This window comes from Takifugu rubripes, chromosome 18, assembly GCF_901000725.2.
Source record: "Takifugu rubripes chromosome 18, fTakRub1.2, whole genome shotgun sequence".
NCBI lineage: Eukaryota > Metazoa > Chordata > Actinopteri > Tetraodontiformes > Tetraodontidae > Takifugu > Takifugu rubripes.
This window is the reverse complement of record NC_042302.1, coordinates 2,755,926-2,781,107: the sequence shown is the minus strand read 5'-3', so window position 1 is coordinate 2,781,107 and position 25,182 is coordinate 2,755,926. Positions and strand designations below refer to the sequence as shown.

The window sequence follows — 25,182 nt, the reverse complement described above, 5'->3', positions numbered from 1 at the left end:
GTATATTGCATTAATCATGTAAACGCTGCTCTTGTGATTAAAGCAGAACTGTTGTTTATTGCTTGCGATTGTATTCGGGTCGGGCGACGCTCCCGGGAATACCACGCACGGCATTAATATTGGATGAAGTGATTCCGGATCAGACGCGCAGAGCCGCTTCCCCTACTCACAGAGCCGGGCTCGGAGCTGCCCTGACGACGCTCGCACCCTCAGCTTGCCATATTCCTTTAACGCGTGACACGTCCTGGTTCCTGTTTCCCAAGGCCCCTGAAGGCAGCAGCTATCACGTGACTCCGGCAGCTTTCACAGGGCTGATGGAGAGAACCACCCGGTTTACACGGATGAGCCGAGCCTCCGTTCCTTATTCCCTCCTTGCTTCCTGTTTAAGGAAAATCTCCGTAAAAGTTAATCCTTCTGTGCTCGGCATACATAAACAGGGTAAAGACCGATCCTGCCCAGGTGAGAACCAAAGTCAGGAGGCCGTCCTATGCACTTAGTGTTTGGCATTCCAAACTGGGAGCGCGCAGGCCTTTTTCGCTGCGCATCTATGCTAGTTATCGTTCCCGCTTCGCCCCAATCAAGGATTACAGATCCTGTTACCGCCGTAGCGAGATGATGGGAAGAACAAATTAGTCTTTTCTGTTTCATCTGGTGTTGACAAGAAATTGTGAAAACTGGGGAACGATTGAGGAAACTCGACCATCAAACCATTTATGTTGTTCTCTTGTTAATATTAGCGCTGGTCTCAAAGTGAATCCACTTTGTTCTTGTGTGTGTGTGTGTGTGTGTGTGTGTGTGTGACGAGCCACGTCAGAATCTCGCTGATTCGCTCACATGCCGCCTTGTTTGAATTGTTTAATGACAGCAGAACACTAAAAAAAAAAAAAAACTGCTGCTCCGGCGATCTGTCATTGGCGGCGTTGGCGCTGGGTGATGCAATTATGCAGCTCCGGCCGGACGTGAAAGCTGAGGTTGTGATTTTTTTCTTCCTTTTTTCCCTCCTTCTGGCTTTGACCCGAAGCTTTTTGACAGCTCTGCCGGGGAGTCTCCCCTCCCTCTCTCTCTCCCCTGATGTAACACAGCCTGCAGCTGCCTCCCCTCACACACATTAATCATTTACCAGCTGCATATGCACATTTTCCACGCGGTCACGTGACCGGTGGGCAATGTCATGTTGAGGAGGTGGTGCTGAAACAATGGCCAACATGCTTTTACAATTATTCCCTGGGTCAAAGGTTAAAAGTATGCCGCGGGCCTGATCTAAATCCTGCTAGTTGTTGACCAGAGTGAATCACCTGTATACAATCGATGCTTAAAGGGCCTAGGAACGGTGTGAGGCACCTCCGTGCGTGAGGTTTGAGGCGTGGCCGTCATGTTCCCCCTGTTTGTCCTAGCATGCTGGCCGTAGAAGCGTCTGCAGACTCGACGTCGGCGTGTTTCCCGACGCTGTGAATTTGTCCTCCTCCGCGTGTTTTACAGTTTGAGCTGCAGGGAGGGGGGGCAGCGGGGGGGGCGGGGGGGGAAGGGGGGAGATTCCTCACCAATGAGAACCAGATGATGCTTCTTCTTCCAGCCTGCGTGTTTTCGTTAAACTCGAACTTTATTGCTAACACATTCGAAGCGGCCGTAGCCGCGGCGCGCGGCGCGTCGGCGGCCATGACAGCAGCACTTTTCCTCCTCGCAGACCTTCCTCCTCTCCTCCCCTCCTCCCTCCTTCTCTCCGTCTTGCCTTTGTCCGCCCTGCAGCGGGTTGCACAGAGGTGAACGTGTGTGGGACGCAGCTGCGGCTGCTCTGACAGGGAAACAACGATTTTCTCCGGACAGTATAACCAACTCGGGGCTGTCGAGAACGGTGCCGAGCGTTACGAAACAATATCTTGGCAGGCTGTTTTCTCTCTCTCTCTCCCTCTCTCTCTCTCGCCCACTGGATAGAAGCGAGAAGTCTATAAAGTACACATCCAGAGATGATGACATGCCTGGCTCTTATTAATGCCGTAAGCTTACTTATGAGTTTGTTTTCAGCTGGAGTCTGCAACCTTCACCACCACTCGCTCGCTGAAGGCTTGTTTTTGTCAGGACTGCTGGACTTTTCTTTTTTTTTCCCCCTTCTTTCTGGTTGGATCACTCAAACATAATATTCAACCAAGAGCCAAACGCTAGTGCACGTCGAATTTTTTGCCTTAATCACTTTTAAATAATTTGACTGCGCGCTAGCTGATTCACCTGTTGGGGAGGAAAAGAAAAATCCAAATGTATAATTTAATTCTGTTTGTTGCCTCGACTTCATTTGAAATGACTTCCAGCGGCACGAGTGTGGAAGAAAATAATTTAAATTTCCTTTTTGCCACTGGATAAAACCAACTTGAGATGCACTGGAGTGTGTAAGTGGTGGGAGGATAACCATCGTTTAAAGTCCATTTATTAAACTAACGCCATGATTAAGTCTAATTTTATTTACAAACCTGTGCATCAAGCTGCTGAAGATTCTATATTCTAAATTCTTTTGGGCCCTGGATGCTTTTTTACTCTTTTGCAAAACAAATCTGGATGCCAGAGGGGATGCGGATGATGCTGGATTGTATTCCGTCGTTCTTGTTTTACCCTCTTCCTTTCCGTTTATTATTATTTACTGCTTGTCATTCACTGTACTCCCTCACCCCTCTTAACCCCCCCTACCCACGACACCCCAACCCCCCCGCACACATGTACTCAGAGGCACCACTTGCTTTACTCATTATCACTCGCTGCCCTGCTCGAATTTCATTCTGCTCCTCCGAAATCGCTCTGGAAACTCGCTCCGTTCCACATCAGCTGCTCATAAATCTGACTCGCCCAACGCTGTTGGAGCCTTTGACTCCAGCTCACACACCTACTGTAAACCACCCTCCCCTCTACCCCCCACCCGCGAGACGCACGCCGTGAGGTGGACATGTTTCATCAAGCCAGCCAACAACGCGCAGCCCTGCCCTCGGCCCGCCCCGCGGCAGCCTGGGAAATGGAGTGCGCTGGCTGGCGGTGACCTCCGCACGGAGAACTCTGCGTGTTGGCTGACATCTGTGGCCAGGGAGCGTGCGGACAGATGTAGAAGGAATAAAAGATCCACTTTAGTGCCCACACGGACCGTGAGGATAAAATTCTCTTTAAAAATCCATCTTCTTTGGTGCAGTTTTGCTTCTCAGTAATGGCAGAAATGCCATCTAGACGTCCCCCTTCCAGTGATGTTTCCCAGCTCCTCCAAGTGGATTTAAAGCTTCCCAAAGACAGATGAGGTGTGTAATCTGCTTGGAACAGTCCTGGTTTTCCTTGAGGTCTTTAACCAGTTTGTGTGGAAACCCTCTGCAGGCAGGTGGCCAGAAGGGACCCTGATCTTGCCTCCAAACTACCTTCCCTCCCAGTTTTTCAGCTCCAGAAGCATCTGACGTGGTCCCAGATGTGCCGTAGTGATGAGACCATAGACCTGAACTCTGCAGCTGGCAGGCCCACCAAAGTGCCCTCACCCTCCTATCTTGTTCCTGGAGCTGATCCCAGCTTCTCGGCTCCAGCTGCAGTCCTCAGTTCAGACCTCGTCCCTCTTCAGGGAAAAAGATGCCTGAAGGGAGCCTCCGAAACCACATCTGCCATAATGGCAGACCTGCAGGGGTCATGGGGATGCCGGGACCCCTACGCCGTGATAAGGTTTATCTATAAAAAAGAGACAGATATAAAAATAGACTGAAGGGAGGCAGGTGCAGGTTCACGCATACACACTCAGGTAAGGCTGTTATTGCCAACCAGGCCCCCGAGGCAAAGGTCCACAGATGGGGGTTGAAGATTGTTTCCTCAATGCGTCATATCTCCAGGCCTTTAATTGGCTGCAGCTCCAGCCGCCCTTTGACCTTTTATCCCGAACGACCACAGCACCTGAGACAAAGAGAAATTTCCCTTTGGGTATTGGTGAGCGAAGGGATTCCCTCCACTGATTTATGTTGTGGGATCAATAGGGAGGCCAGGGGGAGGAAAAATACTTCCACAGCCTCTGACATATTGGGATTTTCATGGTATTTTGCTGTGATATTTATTGTTTTATACCCTTTCATAACGGTTGTGTGCACAGTGATCCTGGCAGGATAAGAATGGGCTTTGACCAAATATATGGAAGCAATATTAGCCTTTTATTATCATGAGAAATGCTCCCGCCTCTCTGATCTGTCCGTGACAAGGCTGTTATAAGCTCAGTTAGGCCTTTTCCCTGTCTTCTACTCTGGTTTCCACTTAGCCCTGTACTGACAGCACTAGCTGCACAGAAGTCTGTATTAGTTTGAGCCGTATCTGAGTAAATGCACTTCCACGAGCAAATGCACGCTAACAAAGGTGCACGCTAACAATAACGTACCGTTCATCTCGGCTGGTGGCCCACGTGCGCATTGAGGTCGAAGCGATCAGATCCGTGTGTCTGCCGACCACATGAACATGAATATAAATGCACTGTCTGTTTTTCTAAACGTCTATATGCTAACGTGTTGTTTTACCCAAAACGTAAGCGTGGAAATGTGAGTGTGAGTGTTGTTTGAATGTGTCCCGCTGTCAGCTATTCTTTAGAAATATTGATGCTGATATCCACCTACAAAACCCCTGTGTCAAAGCCTGGTTTAGACCCTGCGGGACTGGTAGTGTTTTTTTCCCCATGATAGGAGTGAATCAGTGTGGTGCATAATGCTTTTTAAGCTATTCACACAGAGAAAAGAGATGGAGAGGAAATTGGGAGAACTGCATGAATCAGAGACGCCGGGGTAGAGCGAGGTTACAGCGACTGAGAGCGAGGGGAAATGAAATTCAGGGGAGGGAATGAGCCCGAGCGATGCAGGGAAAATAAATACTTTGAATTTTAGCAGGAAACTGCGACTCCGCGTCTGATTTTGCTGTCGCGCCGGAGAGGAAGTAAAAGTAAGGGGACTTCCTGTTGCAAATGAGGTGTGTTAGAGAGGACAGATGAGTCCAGCAACAGTTGAAGTTTCACTGACAGCGGAAGTTTGTTCCAATAATGAGCAAAGATCCGTATAAATATTTGCTCTTTAGTTGAACCGTAGGATCGCAAGAAGGAAAACGAGCCGGTGAAAAGGTCTCCACTCGGATTTTAGCGGAAACGGTGCAGTACTGGCGCCGTCGGCGAGGCAACATGGCGTCAATTATCCTCAACCTCCTCACCCACGCGGGTCAGCGTTAACTGTGCGGTGATGAATCACTGCGCAGTAAGAGCCTTGCATCCACGCGGGCGACGCAGGACGTCAGCCTGACTTATTTCTATCCGCAGATGATGCAACACACTATCCTGTCACCACAGGAACGACCCCCCCCCCCCCCCCCCCCCCCCCCCCCACCGTGAGGCTGACACGGGAGCAGGAGGCTACTCAGATGTGGTTCGAGGCCTCGCTGCGGTAGTTTTACTCAGGCTGTTGCTAATGAGCAGCAGGTCACAACATATTTTATTGGAAATCTTAACAAACGCAGCCTTTGAAATAATCCAGGCTAAAGTCCGGCGCCATCCGGACTATTTGCCGCCGCCGTTGTTGTTTTCCTCCTTCTCGTATCCTCTCGGTTTGCTCTCTTCGTCCTGGATGCTGCCTCGCCCCCCCCCCCCACTCACCCACTCGCCCTTTGGTCCCTCCATCACCGGCCCGCTGCCGTTCTCAGGTGATGATCACCCATCGAGCTCCAGTTCACACAATCGTTTGGTCAATGCTCTAATTGCGTTTTCTCTCTGTGTGGGCTGCACATGGAGGGGATCGATCATCAGCTAATGAGAGACGCGGGGGGGGGAGGGGGCGTCCAAAACAAGAAGAAGGCCGCTTTAAGACGCGGCTACTGTATATGAGCTTTGACCCTCCTCTATTAAATGCTCTTGCTGCTATCATTCCTACGCCTCAGCCTCATTATAGCCCACACACTATTGATCTCAAGTCAAAACTATTGATACACACACACACACGTGCGTGCACACACACACGCACAGATTTATGTGGTTGCTCGGAAGCATCACAACTTAAGGGAGAAAAATTCAATCAACCTTTGAAGTCAGTCTAAATCTGTAGGTCCCACTGAACCTCCTCTAGTTTCAGGTAAATCAGGTTCTTTAAATCCTCTTCACTGGTTTGGGTTGATATCTGATGTAACACAGGTGAGTCACTAATCTTACCGAGAAATTTACATACCGGCCTTCCTTCTTTGGCAGCAAAGTCGTCTTCGGCTTCTCGTTGGCGGGCGTCTCTCTGGCGCCGGGCGCGACTTCTTTAGCCAGTTACTTGCTTCTAGTTTCGTGGAAGCTCCGTTGCAATGTACGATATTAATAACGTTGTCAAACTCTTGAGAGAGCCTGACAAATATTTAGCCCGATGCAGAAAAAAGCCGTCAGGAATCACTTTTCTGACCTCATACTAACCTGATGTTGCCTTGGGAGACGTACGTACAGGTATGGACGCTTGTACGAGGAGTTCATTATAGCCTCGTAAGATCAACCACAATGATAACAATATTAAAGCAAACAGAGCTCTTGTATCGGAATAGTATCGTGTCGGCAGGTATCCGAATTCCGAAGTGCATAAACATGGATGGGTGCATCCAGGATGTGATACAGTGGCTGGTAGAGAGTCTCCACATCGCTCCTCGATATGAAGGCTCATGCCACCAACAGGTAGCCATCTGTGAGCTCATCTCCCTCGTTAAGTGTTTGAACGGAAGGAGAAGTGTGATCCGCTCCACATATGTTTCTGCTCTCGGATTTTTCAGTGCGGCTCCAGCTCATTCCAAACAAATAGTCAGAGATAGCTGGCTGGTATATTCTTGGCTGGTCCGCTGAGCATCAGGACTTTACATGCTAGGGCAGTTTAGGGTCACCGAGATCATCTCCATCCTGCACTCAAACGCCTCTGAACTCCTGTGGATACCTCAACATCCTCCCGCACCTCACCACAGCTTTCTTTAGCTTATAGGTCTTGACTGGAAATGAAAATGGACAGGCCACATGATAACAGGATGTAGCGTTAGCTTCAGGATCAGCTGTTGTTAATAAGTTAGTGATGAGGAGTCGCTGTTTTTACTCCTCCAAAATGTATTAGCTACTCTATTGGATGACCCACCTGCAGACGTGCTGGTGTATAATGAACAAACACACATAACGTCATACGACTGCGGAGAATATTTGAAGTTAGAATAGAAGAGAGCCAAACTTTGCTGAGTCTTACCTGTCCAGGTGAACAACATTGTATCAGTCTTCAAATATCCCCCATCTCCATCTTTCAAATCTCTGAAGCTCTAAGTGATCCGAAACGTTCGGCGCTCCGCCGTACCTGGCAACCCGGATGTGAGACGCTCCTGACTCCCTGATTGGTTGATGGTGCTGGTGGGCGGAGCTACAGACCAAAACACAAAATAACATATTAACATTATTTACTGGCTTGAAACGAGAATATACTGGCTGGACTACAGTTGTCCTGTTGAGTCTGTCAGCATCTCGGGACCTTACTGCTCCTTTAAAACACAGATGGTTCCTTCACACTCACAGGTGCTATGACGACACCCTTTTCTTCCTGTTTTACAATCTCTTCCGTCTCTCCATCATTTTCCTTCTCTCCCTTCTGCTTTCACTTCCTCTCAGATCGAGCGAGGCGGCGAGTAGGCAGCATATTGATTTTAACTGTTCAACCTGCGTCTCTCTCTCTCTTTCGCCCCCACAAACCCCAACTGACGGAAAAGTTGATTAGGAGCAGCTCTAAATATAACCTCCACCTCCTCCGCCACCTCCTCTCTCCTTTTTCTTCCTCTCTGGCTTGCTCCCTCACCCACTCGCTCTCCCACGCCGGTGCAATCGCTCATTCTCTCGGCCGATTCGCCTGGACGCCGCTCTGCCAAGTGCTTTCTCTTCCTCTCTCCATTTCCTCTCCTTTTGCTCTGAGCCTTTCATTTGTCAGCTGCCTCTAAAAAAGAGAGAAAACAGAGGAGAGAGAATATTTCCAGGTTTGGCTGAACATTGTGGTATTTCTGACGTACTGGGGGGGCTTTATTACACTACAGGTGAAACAGCCACACACCTGCCTGCTGACCTACTGCAGTCACACACTTTTTAACACATCCACCTGTTTTATATATTCGCTTTAAAAATGTGGTTTTTGTTGGTTAAAATGGTCTAAAATGACACCAGATTAGATTAGATTAGAAACATAATGAATAGAGAGAACAGATGTTTGGAGGAGCAGGTGGAGCCGCTGCAGTTAGCATGCTAATGTGCTAGCCTCTCTTTAATCTGTAAAATGAGGGCTGGATGATCAGTGAGCGACATCCACATGTATTTTGGACCGGTTTCCCCATTAAGAAGAATATATTTATGCATTTATTTACTCAGTTTTAATGAGACATTTGTAGAACAGTTTTTGTCAGGAACAGCTTGTTTAAACACTCTGAGCAACATTAGCACACCACCAAAGTGTCCATCTGTTAACTCCATTAACTGCTGAATCCATTTGTCCCTGTGTTGTTCATCACACATTAATTATGTTTTCCCGACTCTATAATCACCTGAAATTAATCATTCTGAGCTTTTTCTCCCTTCAGTTCTTTACATTTCTACACTTGACCAGAAGCATCTGAACCAGTTACTTCGCCGTCGGCTGCAATCTGGAAACTCGCCACTAGATGCTGCTAAATCATCCACACTTAATCATTTCAAATGGAGACGTTCAGATATAGTTTGACTTGCACGATTAACGGCGCGGTTCTGTTTGCATCTGACAAACTCCCAGATGTGCGAGGGAGCTCTTCTGTTTGTTTTTGCGTGGATGTCGACCGTCCTTGAGGTAAACGCGAGAAAACAAAGGTCCTCTGCGATTTAACTGCGCGCGGGACAAAACAAACAAGCCGGCCGGGCCACTTTTCAGGCCCTGTGCGCCCTCTGATTTAAATCTCATTTGCTTTCTCTTGGTTTTGCTGAAGACCGGAGCCGAGCAGCCAATAGCACGGCTGGTTCGGGCGCTGGAGAAGGCGGCTGTGGTTGTGGTGGTGTAGGTGGTGGGGGGGGGGGGCTCATAAACTGAGCGTTGTTCAGACAATGAGCGCGTGGGCGTATGGCTTTAGGCATATTTGACAGGATCAAATGACTTACACAGAAAGGAAAATTCAGTTGTTTATGAAATAATCCCCCAATACTTATTTCATCCGCATCCTTTCTTCTTTTCTTTTCACCCCCCCCCCCCCCCCCCCCCATCCCCCCCACCTCTTTTTTTTTAATGGATTGAGGTAAAATGAGAATCTGTATTCAGTGGGTGGTTTTAAGATGCTCTGAATTTGTTTGGATTTGAAATGCACATCACATATGCATGATGACTTAAACCTCAAGGCTCGTCCTCAGAACTGCCTGATCTGATGAATAAAAGCTGGGGGGGGGGGATCATTTGGTTTTGTTTTGCTTCCATCCGCGTTGATATGTGTACCTGTGTCCTGATAAAAGTGGACTATTTCTAAATCCTCTAATGTGGCTCTGATGGGACAGCGTGTGTGCGTGTGTGTGTGTGTGTGTGCTCGAAATCCGGCAGCTGATTGGAATAATCATTTGCATACCGGCTGGAGGAGTGTGTGTTTCCTGACTCACTGCATAGCATCCGTTTGCATCTGTTTGCCTGTTGAAAAGTTCATCAACACTCTTCGCGGACAGAACAAACATTGCAGTTCCACCACTGATCAAGGGGGGCGGTGTTGAGACCAGACCGACCAAAATCAAAGCGTCATTCTTTTTTTCTGCTTCCCAGGGTTCCACAGACTCTTCCTGGTTGTGTTTCATTTTGCTAGATAGCAGGAAATGAGCTACGTCTCAGACGTGCTATGGGTTGCTCTTCTTGCAGAGGGTCTGAGGAACAGTCCCGGTCGGAACAAAGTCGACAACCGACAGAAGAAAATCTGAAAAAAAGATGCAGCAAGAACCCTCACGTGGACGAATAGGCTATTTAAATCAAGCGTTATTCATGTTACAGCGGCTGGTGTCCTCCCGCTGAGGTCTCTGGGGTCTGTAGGCATTGAAAACTTGTGCAGATGCTCCTACTTGGAGGCGCCAGGCCTGCCAGCGTGATTATTATGCAGAAATTTAGACGTGTGCAGAGGACTCTGTTTGATCTCCGCGAGCATCCGCGTTTCTACCAGAGACAGAAATAGACAGAGGAAGAGGAGAGAGATGCTGTCAGCTCTCTTCATCCTCCTCCTCACACGAGCAGATGTCCAATTCAGCCTATTTAAAGTGTGCGAGGTACGGCGGCTCAGGCTGAACCTCCCATTTACCTCCATCTTACCTTTCCCCCCTCACTCGCTAATATAGATTAAAAAGAACTGTTTCCAAGTTCAGCTGATGATCAGTCAGGCATGGGAGCCAGTTTAGGATGAAACTGCATCAGTTTTGCCTATAAATTATCCTTATCTAAGTGGTGGATGACTAATGCCTGGACGCTGAAAATAACACCGGTGATGCAACTTCCCACTTCTGCCCTACCAGACAATCATCTGCCATCGCCTCCAGTTGGAAATCTATATGTCTAAGGTCACATTCTGACCCGCGGGCCCGTCGTCCGTCATAAAGAACGAGCTGCGGAGGGTTGGGTGGAGTTGGGGAGGGGAGGGGAAGACGGTTATCAACAGGATGTGGTGGTGTCAGACAGGAAGCTGGTGCTGAGAGCGAGAGGCTCTGCAGCGATGACGGTGCAGCCTGACAACAGTCGGCAAGGTCCAAAGCTGCAGTCGATTCATCAGATCAGCCGTTAATCTGGGACCTTTATGGTCTTTGCCAGTTTATTAGAACTGATCAGGACGAGAAAATGAAGCTTTTCTCGAATGATTAACAGAAATCATTGGGGGGAAAAAATCCTTTTTCTTGCCAAATCTGTGTCGCTTTAATGGTCCTAGAATGTGCAGAATTTAGAGAGTTTAAGAGTTTCCGTTTCAAATCTGTTGCCATTCTTGTTTGAAGTGTTTAATTCATTCATTCATGGTTGAGGAAGCTTTACGCGAGCCTCGTTGGGTTTTTTTTTTAGGTTTCGTTTGTTCGCAGCGGCAACGCGCCGCTAAAACTATTTAACAAACCGGAAAAGTCACATTCAAACCGGCAAACTGACACTTTTCTGCGGTGTGCATCCATCCCTAAAACTCGGGCGCGCTTCAAAGGGAGTAAATAAACGAGTTTCCCGGGAAAGTGGGTTCATTTCTGCGTTTCCAGCTGCAGTCTCCTGTGCAAGAGCGGAGCGGAGAGACGCGTCTGCAGAGCGCAGGCTTTGTACCCGAGGGGGCGGAGGAAGGGAGGGAGAGAGAGAGAGAGGAAGGGAGGGAGGGAGAGACAGAGCTGTGACAGCGCTCATCACCCACCGAACAGCCAGGACGGGTTGCATCCGTAGATCGCTGCCATTCGCAGACGGAGTTTACAGCCTTTGAGTCGCTTTTTCTTTCGACCTTTTTCTGCTGCACCCCTCCCTCTCCCGGTGCTGCCCAGATCTCCACCATGGTTTCTATAATTTCAGACCTGGACCCTCTGAAAAGCTGGAACGTGTTAAGGTAAGCGTTCCCCGGCCGTGACTCGTTACTGGTGAACGGAGTGTTAGCGGAGACAGAATGCGCGAGAGGTGCACAGCGGGGGTTGGGGTTGTCTTTATTTACTTAGTTGCTTTATTTCTTTTTCACGGCCAACGGGACACTGACAAGGAGCTTGGGTGCCGTGTAACGTCTAGTTCCGGCGCGCTGTGGCTGCGGTGCGTAATTGCGCACGGGCAGCTGTCGCTCCACTTTGCCGCTCTGCCGCTCCGTCATCAATCACGCGTGCAAACTGCTCCGCGTCCGCGTGCATCTCATTAACCCGCAGCGATCACCGCCAACCTCTCCAAACGTCGACGGCGCTCGGCTCAGTCCAAATAACCACATGAATCGCCCTCACCCCTCCTCCCATACCCGCCCCCTTTACCCCTCCTTCCTCCCTTTCGCATGTCGGATCCCTCCGAATGTTCAGAGGCTCCATGCAGAAAAACTCTGCCCCTCCAGGAATTTATCTTGAAGCGTTTACTGGTGGCAGACTGCCTGCAACGCAGCGCCTTCACACCACATCCAGTTGCATCTCCGCCGGGCTGAAGCGTGTTTTCCAGCTCTGCTCGTCAACTTTTCACTGGAAAGGCTGACGCAAGTTTGACGCTCTGAGCCTCCGTTCAAGGTCAAAGGTGAAAGGTCGGCCGCCTCGCCCCACCTGGGGCCGGCGCTCTGCTCTTTGTCGAACAGCTATTAGACTTACGGCATCTCGGAGCCATAAATCATCATGAATACATTCGCTGTCATTAAACACCGCAGCAGAAAAATCCCATGAATTTAAAAAGCTGCATTTTAAAAGGGCCTCGTCCCTGAATATTTAAGCCTTTCGATAAATAAGTCATTATCCTCGCGACGGGCTCAGCAGCGGGGACTATCACAAATTCTATTTTACAGGCAGAAGAGAGGAGATAGAAGCCCCCAGACCCTCAAATTATTCCCTTAATGCTGCCTCACCCCTCTTTTATCATCTGAACACCGTCCTCTGCCCACCGTCATTATCCACAAATCCAAACTAGAAAATTGGAGAAGTAATGTGGAACAGACGTCCCTCAGTAAACCGCTGACGGGCTAAATGATGTCACTCACTGAAGGGCAGCGATGATCACCCGCACATGAGAATCAGGCCACTCGAGCGACCTGAAACACGCCGAAATAGTTGCAGCGGAGCGTCCTCTGCAGATGCTCCCGTGCTCTATTTGCTGAACAAGGACAGATCTCCTGGTAGAGCTTATAGACGCCACTCTGGGCTAATCTTAGGGCTGGCGCGCCGTTCCGAGAGTTTCACACACTCTAGAGTTCTGATCAGTGAGGAGGGGGCGGGAGGAGGAGTGATGTTTATTTACCTTCCGTCCATCTCGTCTCCTCTTTTATTAAACCTTTCTTCTGCGGGATTAGAGGAGGAGCAGCTGTCCGCCATGCCACAGCTTAATAAAGCCTAGCTTACCGGCCGACCCATCACTCACGCTTTCGCAGCACACGCACACACAAGCACAGACACACGCTTTTAATATATATAAGAAGGTTGTTGTTTCAGCAATGCGGACGTTTTCTGGCAACAACAAACGGCATCGTTAAGACTGTAAAACCTCCCCGGGGCAGCTTGTTGAAGCAACGTTAGCCGCGCAGGCACAAGTTCGCAGGAGCAGCTTAGCCGCCAACACGCGAGCGCATTCTTCAGGGTGTGCCGCCTTCATCCTTCATCAGGCACATCCGTGCCCAGGTCCAGATGAGGAGCCCCACACGTGCAGCTAATCCGTCCGGGGCTCGCGGCGCACGCCGCAGGTCCGACGCGCGGCGGCGTTGTTCTGTAATGAGAAACAGCGTGCGCATTCTTTCCATCTGATTACACCTCGCAGACGCGCACGCACACACGGGAAGCATCAAACTCCAGTCGATGCGAAAAGGAGTCTGTTCACGGCAACATCCAATCACGCAATGGTTGCGCTCAGGCACAGGTGCCGACGGGGATAACGAGAGGAGAGGAGGCCCCCTGGCCTGAGCGGGACTTGACCTTTGACCCCGCTGTGTTGGTTTTAATTAATCTACTTAAAGAGTTTGTCTGCTGGCTTTGTGTCCAGGAGGAGAGGCATAAATCCATCTGCCTAATTACAAACCACTGTTTGAATCTTTAAATCCTCTCTGACAGTGCGTGTGTGTGTGTGTGTGTTATCTAACAGCCTTTCATTCGGGATTTTTCCAGTGTTTTAGAGTACAAACATGCAACTCAGGTTTTCTCAGGAATTTCAACATGTGTTCATTTTGTGTTTGCGACAATTCTGGGGGAAGAAACGTCAAGTTTGTGAGGACATCTCGGACGTTTGCGCACTAATGACATCCAGGAAAGCCCTGGATGGAAGCTTGGCCGGGGTTAGATGTGGAAGTCTGAGCGACAGTGGTGGAGCGGACGGAGACAGGGGGAGGAATTATCACACACATGCAGGCCGGAGTGCATGAGAAGGCAGGGATATGAGAAGGAGAGAGACTGAAGCAGGTTCAGAGCCCTCTGGTGGTGGGCTGCTGTACACAATTTAGCTCCGCTCCCCCCTTTAAGGCTAAAATAGAGTTGTGTTTTGAGTTTATCTTATCACTATTCTCATGGGAACTTCCTGGTCGTACAACACGTATCGCTGGCTTCATCTTTTTTTTTTAAAAAAGGAGGAACTTAGAGTATCTCATGTAGAAAAGTTAATGATGTTTGGGAAGTGTCGGCGTTCACCCTTCAAACAGGAACAAATAGTCATTCCTCAAAAGTGTTGTGGCTATTTCTGCCTGCTGAGTCCTTTCAGCGCCGCAAACTTCCTCTACAGCTCAGTTGTGCAACTGAATAACCGTAATCTGCTGCGTCTAAACAAGATGGCGACACATTCGGGGTCATTTTTAGTTAGGTTGTGTTCACAGCCTAGAAAAAAAACTGAGATACAGCTCCAGTTCCTATAATCTCACAGAGCTCCTGCTGCGTGTGATGCCTCAGGATCTGGGCCTGTGTTTATTCATCCTCTCATGGTGAAGGATTTGAACACTCCTCCGTGGCCGATGATGCTAACGCCAAACTTTTCCCGGTCACGAAGACGCGCAAGCGCACCTAAGCTGGCGTTTGCGGTGGAGCAGCCACTTTCTAAGGCGCAGCTACGGCAAAGAAACACGTAGCGATGCCATCAGAGCCAAACCCTGACTGTTGGGGGGGCAATGCTGCGCCATCTTCTCCTCCCAGGGTGCGTTTGAATACACAGCATTCGTAATCAGTGTGTATCTGGTCTCCAAGTGGAGCGAAAGCAACGCCCACGGGCCCACTGATGGCAGGAAGTAATAAGGGTCTGGACTGGAGTTAACCTGCTGTTGGCTCTGACTGTTGTCTTAACATGGATGTTTAGCGCTTTGATTTCTGTGGTGCATTCTGGGATATCGTGACAACACAGTCACGCCTTGGCTGCTTTCCTTTAACTTCCTCTGCAAATTAGAGCTCATGTTAGCGGCAACGCAGGAATTTTAAAAGGCGACGTGTGTGCACGTGCGCGTGTGATTGCATGTTGCCAGTATAGACGTGACTACACGTGTTGACTCAGTCAGTGAATCAGTAATGTTCATCACACTCATAGCAACATTCTTTCTTTCTTCATGCAGATTTGCTCTGCTATTTATTTTTTTCATTTTAAATAAACTACTCATTCAAACACAGACAAACAAACACACGTGCGCACGTGCGCGCACACACAGTTTTAATACCATTGGCCCAAAGTGACAAATTTGTTTAATAATGCACCACCTGGAGCAGAGTGCTCTATCTCTCTTATTCTGTTTCACCAGCTATCTCTCCAATTACACACACACACACACACACTCACACACGTTTTAGTTGCTAATCAATGTTGTGCTTGGAGTGCTGTACTTTATTCTTTTTTCTCAGGACAGTCAGTCATTAAGAAGCTTTGTGAGACCCTCTCCTCCACCTTCTCTCCTTTCATCCCTTCACCTCGGTCATTATTCGCTGCAGATTCCCTTCCAACCGATTCCTTCCCCCGCCATTACCCCCCCCCCCCCCCCCCCCCCCCCCACACACACACACACACACCGATCCTCAACACGCATGTAACCAAAAGGGAGGGAAAAGATGAGGAGGAAAACGGGTTGAGTAGAAGGAGAAAAAGTGATATAAACAGCTTTAACTCGCGACTAAAACAGAAAGCTCAGTGGGTTGGGGGGAGAGGAGGGGGGGAGGGGGGAGGGGATGGGACAGGAGGGGGTAGAGTCAGTGAAGAAAGGAAAACATTGGCACTCTGCCTGGCGAAAATAAGAAAAAAGGAATTAAATCTGTGTGTGTGTGTGTGTGTGTGTGTGTGCGCGCGCGCGCGCGTGCGTGCGTGTGTGTGTGTGCGTGCACGCCTGAGAGTGTGAGACTGACGGATGCTCCAAGTGGAGCCAAAAAAGACCAAAAGAAATGCACACGCTGCATGACCAGAGGCCAAATGAAAACTGACCAATCCCAGCGAGTGTTTGGACTCGCAAGGTTCACATCAGTGGGTCAGACTGAAGCTGTGCAGCACCGGAGGCGGTGAGAGGAGCCGTCTTTCCCCGGTTTGAATGTCTCCTCCTTTATTGTCTTCATATGTTAATGATAATTGTCATGGTAATGATAATAGATCTGGTGTTAGCAGGCTGCAGCCTTACGAGAAAACTTTAATATCTTGTTTTGGAGTGGGTCGCTAATAAATGGTGAACCATTTTTGGTGCAACATCAGCGTCACTGCGCCAAATGCCCCCCCAAGGCAGCGCCCTCTGGTGGCGGGCGGAAGAAATGAGCTTCCTAAAACCCGATGGGATTTTGGAACGTATTCCAAGTGACCTCCCACCACAAGAGGGCAGCAGATTTAGTTGCACTTAAAGTCGACGTCCAGTCGGAGACGATTAAAGAACAATGCAGATGAAGCAGAACATTACAGCAGCATCGCGAATTCCTGTTAACAGGCTGACAGATGAGAAGGAGAGTGATTGACTGTAATTTTCCAGTATTCCTAAAACTGTCCGTGGCTTCAGTGGGAAATTTCATTGCTTCACGGTTGAAAATAAGCTTTTTTTTCTTGAATGAGGTCTGGCATGAAAATGGCCGTATTTGCCGAACGCTGGTCCGAAGTATCGACTGTCAGCACCTTCATTCTGCAACCGGCTCTCAGAAACCAGCATTGGTCACACCGCAGAGAGAGGGAGGATGAGAGGGAGAGCTAATGAATTATGGCTGGCCTGTGAATAGAGAGAAAGAGGTATAAGCTCCGACACACTCGTCCGACACGCTCGTCCCGCTCCTGGAGGACTGGGGGTGCAGATGGCGACCCACAAAAGAGGACCAAGTGCAGGAATAACTCACGGAAAGCAGGATGGTGATGTAAACAGGACCCTTCCAGGCGGTGCGTGACACCAGCGAGTTGGCCCAATTTCTGCAGTTTAGGAAGGATTCTGCAGGGTGGAGCCCAGAAATCGGGAATATTTGTGATGTAACAGAGCTGATTCACTCCAGATTCTGAGCTGTTACATCTGTGTGAAAGAATGGAACCCCCCCCCCTCCTCGACCGGTAGGACTGAAGGGTCAGCAGAGGCAAAATCACATCTGTAACCTGTTCTTTACGCTAAAATCATGGCAGCAGCACGTGGCCACAAACAGACTGCTGAGTCCAGCATGGAATGTATTTATCCCCCCACTCTTCGCTCAGACCCAAACACACTCTCGCGTCGACCTCTTCCAGACGAGCAGCGTAAATGTGGAACAGAAAAAGTTGCCGTTAGCAAAACAAGTCAAGCGCTTGAGCAAGACTCGCATTTTTGGATGAAACAGGAGAAGTGGCTCACACTGCGTCGGTTCACATTCACCGCTCGACATGCGACCAGTTTGCTGCTAGCTAACGTCTTCCACGACAAATCTTCAGTGGAGCAGCTCTCGAAAACCCTCCACCGTGCAATTAGACAGCGTCGCTGTTAAAATATCAGAGTTTACAAGAAATAAAGGCAACAAAGACCTTTTTTCCACTCTGTCTGTGTGTGTGTGTGTGTGAGAGAGAGAGAGAGATACCGAGACAGAAACATGCAGATAAAACAGGAAGTCCCATCTCACCCTGCAGTTTCATATCAGCCTCCTCGAAATGGCGCGAGTATAAAAATAAAATTCCAAAGTAAACATCATCACTTATTCTCTCCAGGAAAGCACCAAGCCCGGACCATCAACCCGTCTCAGGCTCATCACGTCCATGATTTGTAACTTTGTTGGAGTTGCTCAACAACAAAGCTTATTAAATGGCCACGTTGCGCAGTTGTCTCCTCCTAAATGAGCATTAAATCTAAAATCAAAGCTGTTAAATAATGGGAATAGATCAAAAAGTGACCAAAACGACCCAGCGAACGTGACGTGAACGCGCTAGTTTTATTTGTCGCTTTCCTTCTCGGAGGCTTCCTCTGAACCGTGACGCTGTAGTTTCAAACAAAACATTTTCTGATCTTTTCTGCATAAACCCGCTGTCCGTTGCCGTGGTTACTCGGACACATCGCCCGCACTGGTGCAAGCGTGTTAAATTGTGCCACAATTACGGGCGACACAGCAGCGTTAAAGGAGCACAGCTATGCAGAGGAAGTGCAATAAAAGCAGATTTATCGCTGTAATTCTACCGTGTGTTGAGACTCGGCGTTATCACTCCCGTCTGTGTCACATCTTGTGGTTGTTTCTCGTGGCCACGCGCAGGCAATGAGCTCCGCCGCGGCAGCATTATGTCAGCATTTCATCTCAGCCCCTCGACGCCGCACTTTGGAAGATGACGGTAATTTGGCCGAGATGGTTGGAGGCCTCGAGTTGTCTCTGCTCACCGGGTCCCGGGAGCAGCGCGGCATTAAAGCAGGACCGGAGCGTGAACGTATGGCTGGCTATTAAATGGCAATCACACACAGAAGAGCTCTTTTATAGACGCGGGGCGTTGTTGGCTAATAGCTCTTGAAGCGGCCTCGTCCAAATATGACATTTCAAATGAAAACCCTCTGAACGCCAGCGCTTATTAAAATCTCTTCTGAAATCTTTCACCCTGTCAGCTCCTACGTGATCGGAATGGCGCGGCCCGGGCAATCCGGGATTTCTCGCGCGTTCGCGTTTCGGAGATGTCACGAGTTGTTGTCGCGCGGCGGGGGTGGCGCGGCTTCCTCTAATGGCGTCACGCGCAGTTAACTCGCCGTACATCACCCGCTTCCACATTCCGAACGGCTCCCAGCGCCAGCTCGGCCCATCAGCTGCACGGGGAACCATCGTCGGCCGCCCGTCCAGAGACTCTTGCCCCCTAATGGCTTCACGAGCGCAGAGTTAATGCCGTCGGCAGGCCCCCCCGCTCGCCCCTGGGAGTCCCGCTCCACCCTGCCCCATTAATTTCAAGTGCTACTCATATCCTTTGTCCCCCTTGCGTTGCGGCTCTAAGCCTCCCGCCTCCCACCTTTCATCATCGCCCAGCCCAATCTCGCTGCTCTCCCGGCTCATTTCAAGCTGTAATTGGACAGGCGTCCCCGGGGACGGTCATCAGCACGCCTCAGTGCCTCTTGTCCCATCTCGCCCCGGTCCGTGGTCGATAAGCAGCGGGCCCCGCTCAGCCCAGCATTCTGTCCACTGCTAACTTTCAATGGGGACAATGCCTGGACATCCGTGTCCTCTAATAGGGCCACGGCATCGGTCTGAAATCATTAGTTTGAATAAGAATTAACAATTGGAATCGGTGTCGTAATCCCTTCTTGCCTTTGTTACGTCCTTGAGGACATCAGCTTCAGCACGGCCAGCTCGGAATGAACCTGTTGCTTGGAAAACCCAAACATCAGGAATGAAGAGAAGGACCTTCTCAGATCCTCAAACTTCGGAGAACCCCTGCCGTGCCCCGCGCGTCGACGCTCGGAGACGTCTCCTCCCGTGACGGCGCCGCAGAAGAATGCGGAGCCGCCCGGCACCATCCGTCTCCAACGCGTGCCGGCGTATCCGACGGCGCCGTGTTGGGATTCCTCTCAGTGCCAGCTTTTCCCGAGCAACATTTGCGCTGCTAATCTGTCTTATGAGCCCATCTCATCGGAAGCGCGGGAACATTTGGCGGCAGGATAACACCCTTAAAGCGTTCTGCTCCTCTCTCAATGCCCACGGCTCAGTCCCAACTATCTCACATCTCTCTCCTTATCGCCTCTCTTTTATTGCCCGGGCTTGACGGCCACTTGACAGTCGAGAAAAATGCCCCTGACGTGAGCGATGTCGGCTGTTAGCGCAACTCTGCAGCTCCCCCCAGAGGCCGGCTGGCTTTGCTGAAAAATAAAATCGAGCCTCTTCCTGAGTGTGTTTTCTCCACTTATTGTACTCTCTGCGGCCCCTCCCTTCATGCCTTTACACAGCGCCGACATGTCCCCTGCAGGACTGCGCACACGTGCGTGCCGGAGAGGGGCAAAAGCGTGCGTTAGAGCCGTATTAACGCCCCGGCGGATGAAAGCGCCAATGCCTTTAATAATTGAAGGAGTACTTAACAACAGCAGAGTTATCCTCGCAAGACGGCTTTTAATAACCAGGTTTCTGGTCGTCCACTTCCTCATCGTGTCCCCTCCTCCCCCGTCCTCCCCCCACTTTAAAAGCTTTCGCACAGCAGCAGAGGGACGCTGAAGGAAACGCATCTCTGCGTCTTCGCACGTGTAGGAGAGCGGAGGAGCCGCTAGCCTAGCGGGTCTGCAGACGCAAAACTGTATTTCTTATATCGTCCCCGATGTCTAGTTGAGAGATATGTATTTGTTTACGATTGCGCTCCAGCTCCGCTCTTAATGTGCTCGTCGCTCACCCTCATTAATTCGCTTGATGGTCTTAGATTTGCCGGGCATCACTAAGTCGCATTAAGAAATGTATTTTTACCGCCGGTACTTAACGATGCTTCCACAACCAACACAATTAAAAGCACATTTACATGCTGAAGGTTGGTCCGCGTTCACACTCTGAGACGGGAGCCTGATTGGTGAGAAAGGTGAGGAAGCAGCCCTGAGGAACGCCGCCGCCTTCAGCTCTTCTGGGTTTGAGGAGTCAAACCAGGCGATGGTTTTCACCACCCCCCCTGAAATGTTGGCCTTCGCGACCCGACACCCAGCAAACCTTCAACCGGTCTTCCACGGATTCATGCCAGCTCCCCTGCCTCCAGTTTGTGTTCACACATCTCATTTGCATGTTTCCATACCTCTTGAGCGCCGCAGCTGAATGGCTCTAATTGAATAGTTGATCACAAATTAATCTAATTAGTCTGTTTCAGTCCTGGTCATTGTGCGCTGAATTCATTTATTCGCTCTTGTTATTGTGTTCTCTCAGGCTGGAGGCTGTCTGTAGCCCCAGATGGTTTGCTATAGCTAGCACGCCGCGCTAACGGGGAGCGTCCGCCTTTGTCTCTCTGATCAGATTGGAGGTCTGATCAGAGAGAGCGAGGGAGAGAGAGAGAGAGAGATGGCTAAGAGGGAACAGGGGATGGAGAGGTGAGGGGGGGGGGGGGTGATAGGACTATTACTGTTGAGTTTGCTGTGAACAGGCAACAAGTGGAGCCTAATGGGAAATATGCAGATGTATGTAAATGTGTGATGGATAGGTCGCCCTGAGGCCTGCTGGGAGATTAAAGCTCTCTGGGATGGAGAGAGCTGAAGGAGGCTAAAGCTATTAGCTCACTGCTAACGTGGGCCGGTTCAAGTCAGGTTTGTCCGTTTGATCGCCAATAATCTCACAGACGGATCCACGGTGATGGAGTCACCCGTCAGACTGGATCTGTGACCGCTGAGCTGATCCGCAGCCGATATAGTCCATCAAATGTCCTATTAGCAGCGTAGTTACCAGCTCCTGGTTCTGAGCCCGGTTGGATTTCCTCTATGGATCTGACAGGTGAGCTCCAGCTGTCACCATTTTACACTCCTCCACCGTTTGATTCGACAAAATCCACTCAAGCGGAGAGAAATGCGGAGGGAAGAGGTCCGGTTCTCCAGCATTCACGCTCCACTTCCACATTTCATCCAAGGCAACCAGAGTCTGGAGCCAGTGAGTCACGCAACTGGTTATGGAGGTAATGGAGGCCGGCGTTTCAGGGCATTCTGGGATAAAAAAAAAAAGTTATCCTTAATGTCCCGGAAGAGGTACATTTTAAACAAAACAGCAGGATATTGGATCCACGTCTTCCATCGTGGTGCCGACATTACAGCTTGAACCACGGGGAGGCTGGCCCGGATGTGTCCTGGAGCCGGAGCCGGCCCCGACCAGCAGGTGTGAAGTCTCAAATGTCCACGAGCGTCCAGCATCATAAATCTACAGATTACTGTTAAACACACTGACCCTGCTGTAAGAGCCCGCGCTCGTTAATCAATACCCCCCCCCACACACACACACACACACACACACACACACAGTGAAACTTTCCCTGATTCGGTCTGACCACTGCATGTAAATTTGCGCGTGTGTGTGTGTGTTATGTCTACAACATAACAATCCCTGAGCCGGGGTCTGTTCCGTGTTGGGAAATATCTCCGAATGGAAAGGTTCTCCGCGGTGGAAAAGCGTTCCGTCAGCCGCTGGCGTCCTCGGTGACACGCGGTGATGGGACAACGGCGTTCTCATGCATCAAACATGTCAGACTTGAGCCTACGTAACCGTCTCCTCGTTCTCAGAGAGCACCCAGCTTCATTTATCTAACCGTTGGAGCACGCTATCACCCAGCCGGAGCCCGCTGGCGCGTCACTCGCCGTAACCATGGCGAAACCCAAACAGTGATGACAAAACCAGGTTCAGCTTAACATTACTTCAAGAAGACGTTTTTCTGTTAACACTGAGCAGGGCGTAAATATAAACACGTGTGCGTGAGCAGGGTCAAATACATGTGAACACATGTGGGCGGGGTCAAATGTGTGTCGATGTATGTGGGAGGGGTCAAATGCGTGTCGATGTATGTGGGAGGGGTCAAATGCATGTAAACATTGGGGCAGGGTCAAATACATGTCAATGTGTGTGGGAGAGGATAAATGTATGTGGTCATATTATTGTGTGGGCGGAGTTAAATATCTGTAAACCGGTGTGGGTGTGGTCAAATATGTGTTATGGTGTGGGAGGGGTTAAAGATGTAAATGTGGGGGCGGGGCAACACAGGTGAGAGGTGTGATAAAGCCCACAGGCGTTCGACCACATCGCGTGCCTGCCCCGGCGGCGCCGCCGTCCTTAATGGTGTTTGTCTGCACATCTGCTCTCCGCCCCATCCCTCCATCCTGTCATCCCTCTCTTTGCTTTGCAAATCTGATGTTTGTCCTTCTGCCACCAATCCAACACTTCTGGATTAATGGTGCTTTTTGAAGAGAACATAATTCTGCCGTCACCGAGATAAAGTCGCCACCGTTTCCCTGCTTTGTCGCAGCGACAATAGTCGCCTTTGTGAGCAGGACTCTTAACACCGGCAGCTCCGTATTGACTTTTAACGCCTCGGTGGAGGCTTTAAAGGAACTTCAATCCAAAAGTTTAACATTTGCTTAAGGCAGAGGTTTTTTTTTATCAATGAAACAGTGACGCGACAAATGTCAGGGGGGAAGCATTTGTCAAACAACTGACATTTCCCACATTTCCGGGCAACGGCTTTCGGTGAAATGAGCGTCCACAAATGTCCTTTTAGATATTTATGTTCCTCGGATTGGATTTCAGATCGACCTCTTCTGCAGATTCAGCTGCATTCATCCGCTCGTGAGAACCCCTTTAAGCGCCCCTTTAAATGTGTTGAAACACCAGTTCAGAGGGAGTCGCTGCCTCCCCGTGTGAATGTCCTGGTTTGGATCCCCAGCTGCAGCTCTTCCTGTGTGGAGTTTACATGTTCTCTCCATGTGTCTGAGGCTCCTTTGGTTCTTCCTGCAGTCCAAATAAAGACATGCATGCATGTTTGTTTAACTTGAACCTGTGTGTGTGTGTGTGTGTGTGTGTGTGTGTGTGTGTGTGTGGCAGCGGGAACATCAACCACGGCATCTTTTCTGCACCTTTATTAATCTCAATGCCCTGTTGTCATGGTAATTTAAATTTAGAAAGTGGGCGTGGCCAAACCACTGCTGTTATGACTATTAGAGCTGCTTCCTGTCCCTGTTCTTGTCCCCTGCGGTTGCTAACTCCATCACCGTGGCTCTTCTTCACTGGGTTAGCTGCTAACTTAGCGGCCTGTGCCTGAATAATTGTTTTTTATAATCTCTTTGACTTTATTCCTGTGACTGAAGCCATATCAGCAGATTTGCTCTGACTCTCAGGCACCTCCTGTGATTCCCCCCCCCCCCCCCCCCATCTCCAAGTTCCTAAACTCGTCTCTCCTTCCCGGGGCAACGTTCCTCCATCATCAAACCTACAACACTCCCTTTTGTCAGCTCGTCCTCGCGGTTATCTAACTCCGCCGTCTCCCGTGTGAAAGTGAGCAGAGCCCACTGGAGACGCTCTCGCGGCATCTGGAGTGGGACTTGTCGTCCAAGTGGGGCTAATTATGCAAATCCCTGCCTCATCCTCATTGGCCCAGGTCAAAGCTGTAATATTGATGATTACGGAGCAACAGAGTGACAGCTGAGAGGAGGGGGAAAAAAATAACCGTCCGAAGAATTAGAGGGACGATGTTAGCTTGCACTCGCACATCCCGTTTGGGTCGCGTTAGCGCGTTCGCATGTACGTATCAACCTGACAGGCCCTAATCTGAAGTCACAGCAGCGGCAGATTATGTTCTGTGTGTGATCTTTTATACCTTTCCTCAAGTGGACCAAAAACCTCCACAGAGATAAAGAAACTGCAAATTCCATCAAAGTGGAGACATTTACTGAACCTCCTCAAGGGGCTCGGATTTAAGAATGGAGTTAAGAATTCAGATGAGGTGTAGGCTAAGATTAAAGAAATTCAAGAGTCAAGAATAAGTGCCCTTTTAGCTTCAGCCTTTAATCATTCCAGAACCTCATATTCATCAGTTAGCGCACTAGCATTTGCAAAGTGCATCAGTCTGTCCTTTTTAGTTTTATGCACATTAGCCTGGAAGATAAGCCTTATAACAAAAACCTAGCGTAGCATAAGCCTGTCTAAGAACATTTATTAACATATTCATTTATTAACACCACGTACGCGCCACTTAGTCGCTAGCTAAACGGTATACACAGACTCCTCTTAGGCAGCACTGATGTTTATGTAACAGCTGCTGGTGCAAAACCCTCCACGGGCTGATCTGATGGAAATCTAAAACACATGTATGGATTTTTTTGGGTTCCTGGGTGAGTTGATCTTTACACGCCGCACTCAAGATTTACAGGAAGGAAATCTTTAAAGCAGCTTGGTCCACTTAATTCAACCACCTCAAGGATGATTGGAAGCGCGCCGTACCACAAAAGTAGATGTTTGAATGCCTGCTGAGGTGAACTGGCCAAAGCCACAGGGATCATTTTGGCTTCCGCGGTCACCAAACCGCCGCTGATCCACAAGCCTCCCTGTCATCTCGGGAGCTCAACGTTATGCTAACACCTGCATGTGTGGTTGGACATATGTTAGCAGATGCGTGCCATACTTGCGGGCGTCTCCGTCTCATTTAACTGGAGTGTAATGAGTTTTATTCC

General features: G+C 49.7%; 1 protein-coding gene and 1 long non-coding RNA gene across 13 annotated transcripts in view; one reads left to right on the top strand and one right to left on the bottom strand.

Moving 5' to 3' along the window:
• Positions 1-2,716: 2,716 nt before the first annotated feature.
• Positions 2,717-7,114, bottom strand: LOC115246701 (uncharacterized). The gene is made up of 4 exons (XR_003885798.1): positions 6,189-7,114; positions 4,373-4,432; positions 3,748-3,900; positions 2,717-3,681 (listed from the first exon to the last, which is right to left on the bottom strand). It is a non-coding gene; the product is annotated as an uncharacterized lncRNA (long non-coding RNA).
• A 4,228-nt stretch (positions 7,115-11,342) lies between these two features.
• celf2 (cugbp, Elav-like family member 2) overlaps positions 11,343-25,182 on the top strand; it is a 120,317-nt gene continuing 106,477 nt past the window's right edge. For 7 of the 12 annotated variants that reach the window (XM_029825725.1, XM_029825733.1, XM_029825731.1 and 4 more), the window contains exon 1: positions 11,343-11,556. In XM_029825725.1, coding sequence (XP_029681585.1) covers positions 11,504-11,556 — 53 coding nt within the window. In that variant the 5' untranslated portion in view covers positions 11,343-11,503. The remainder of the gene's footprint in view (positions 11,557-25,182) is intronic. The other 5 variants (XM_029825736.1, XM_029825734.1, XM_029825735.1 and 2 more) reach the window with 1 other exon arrangement.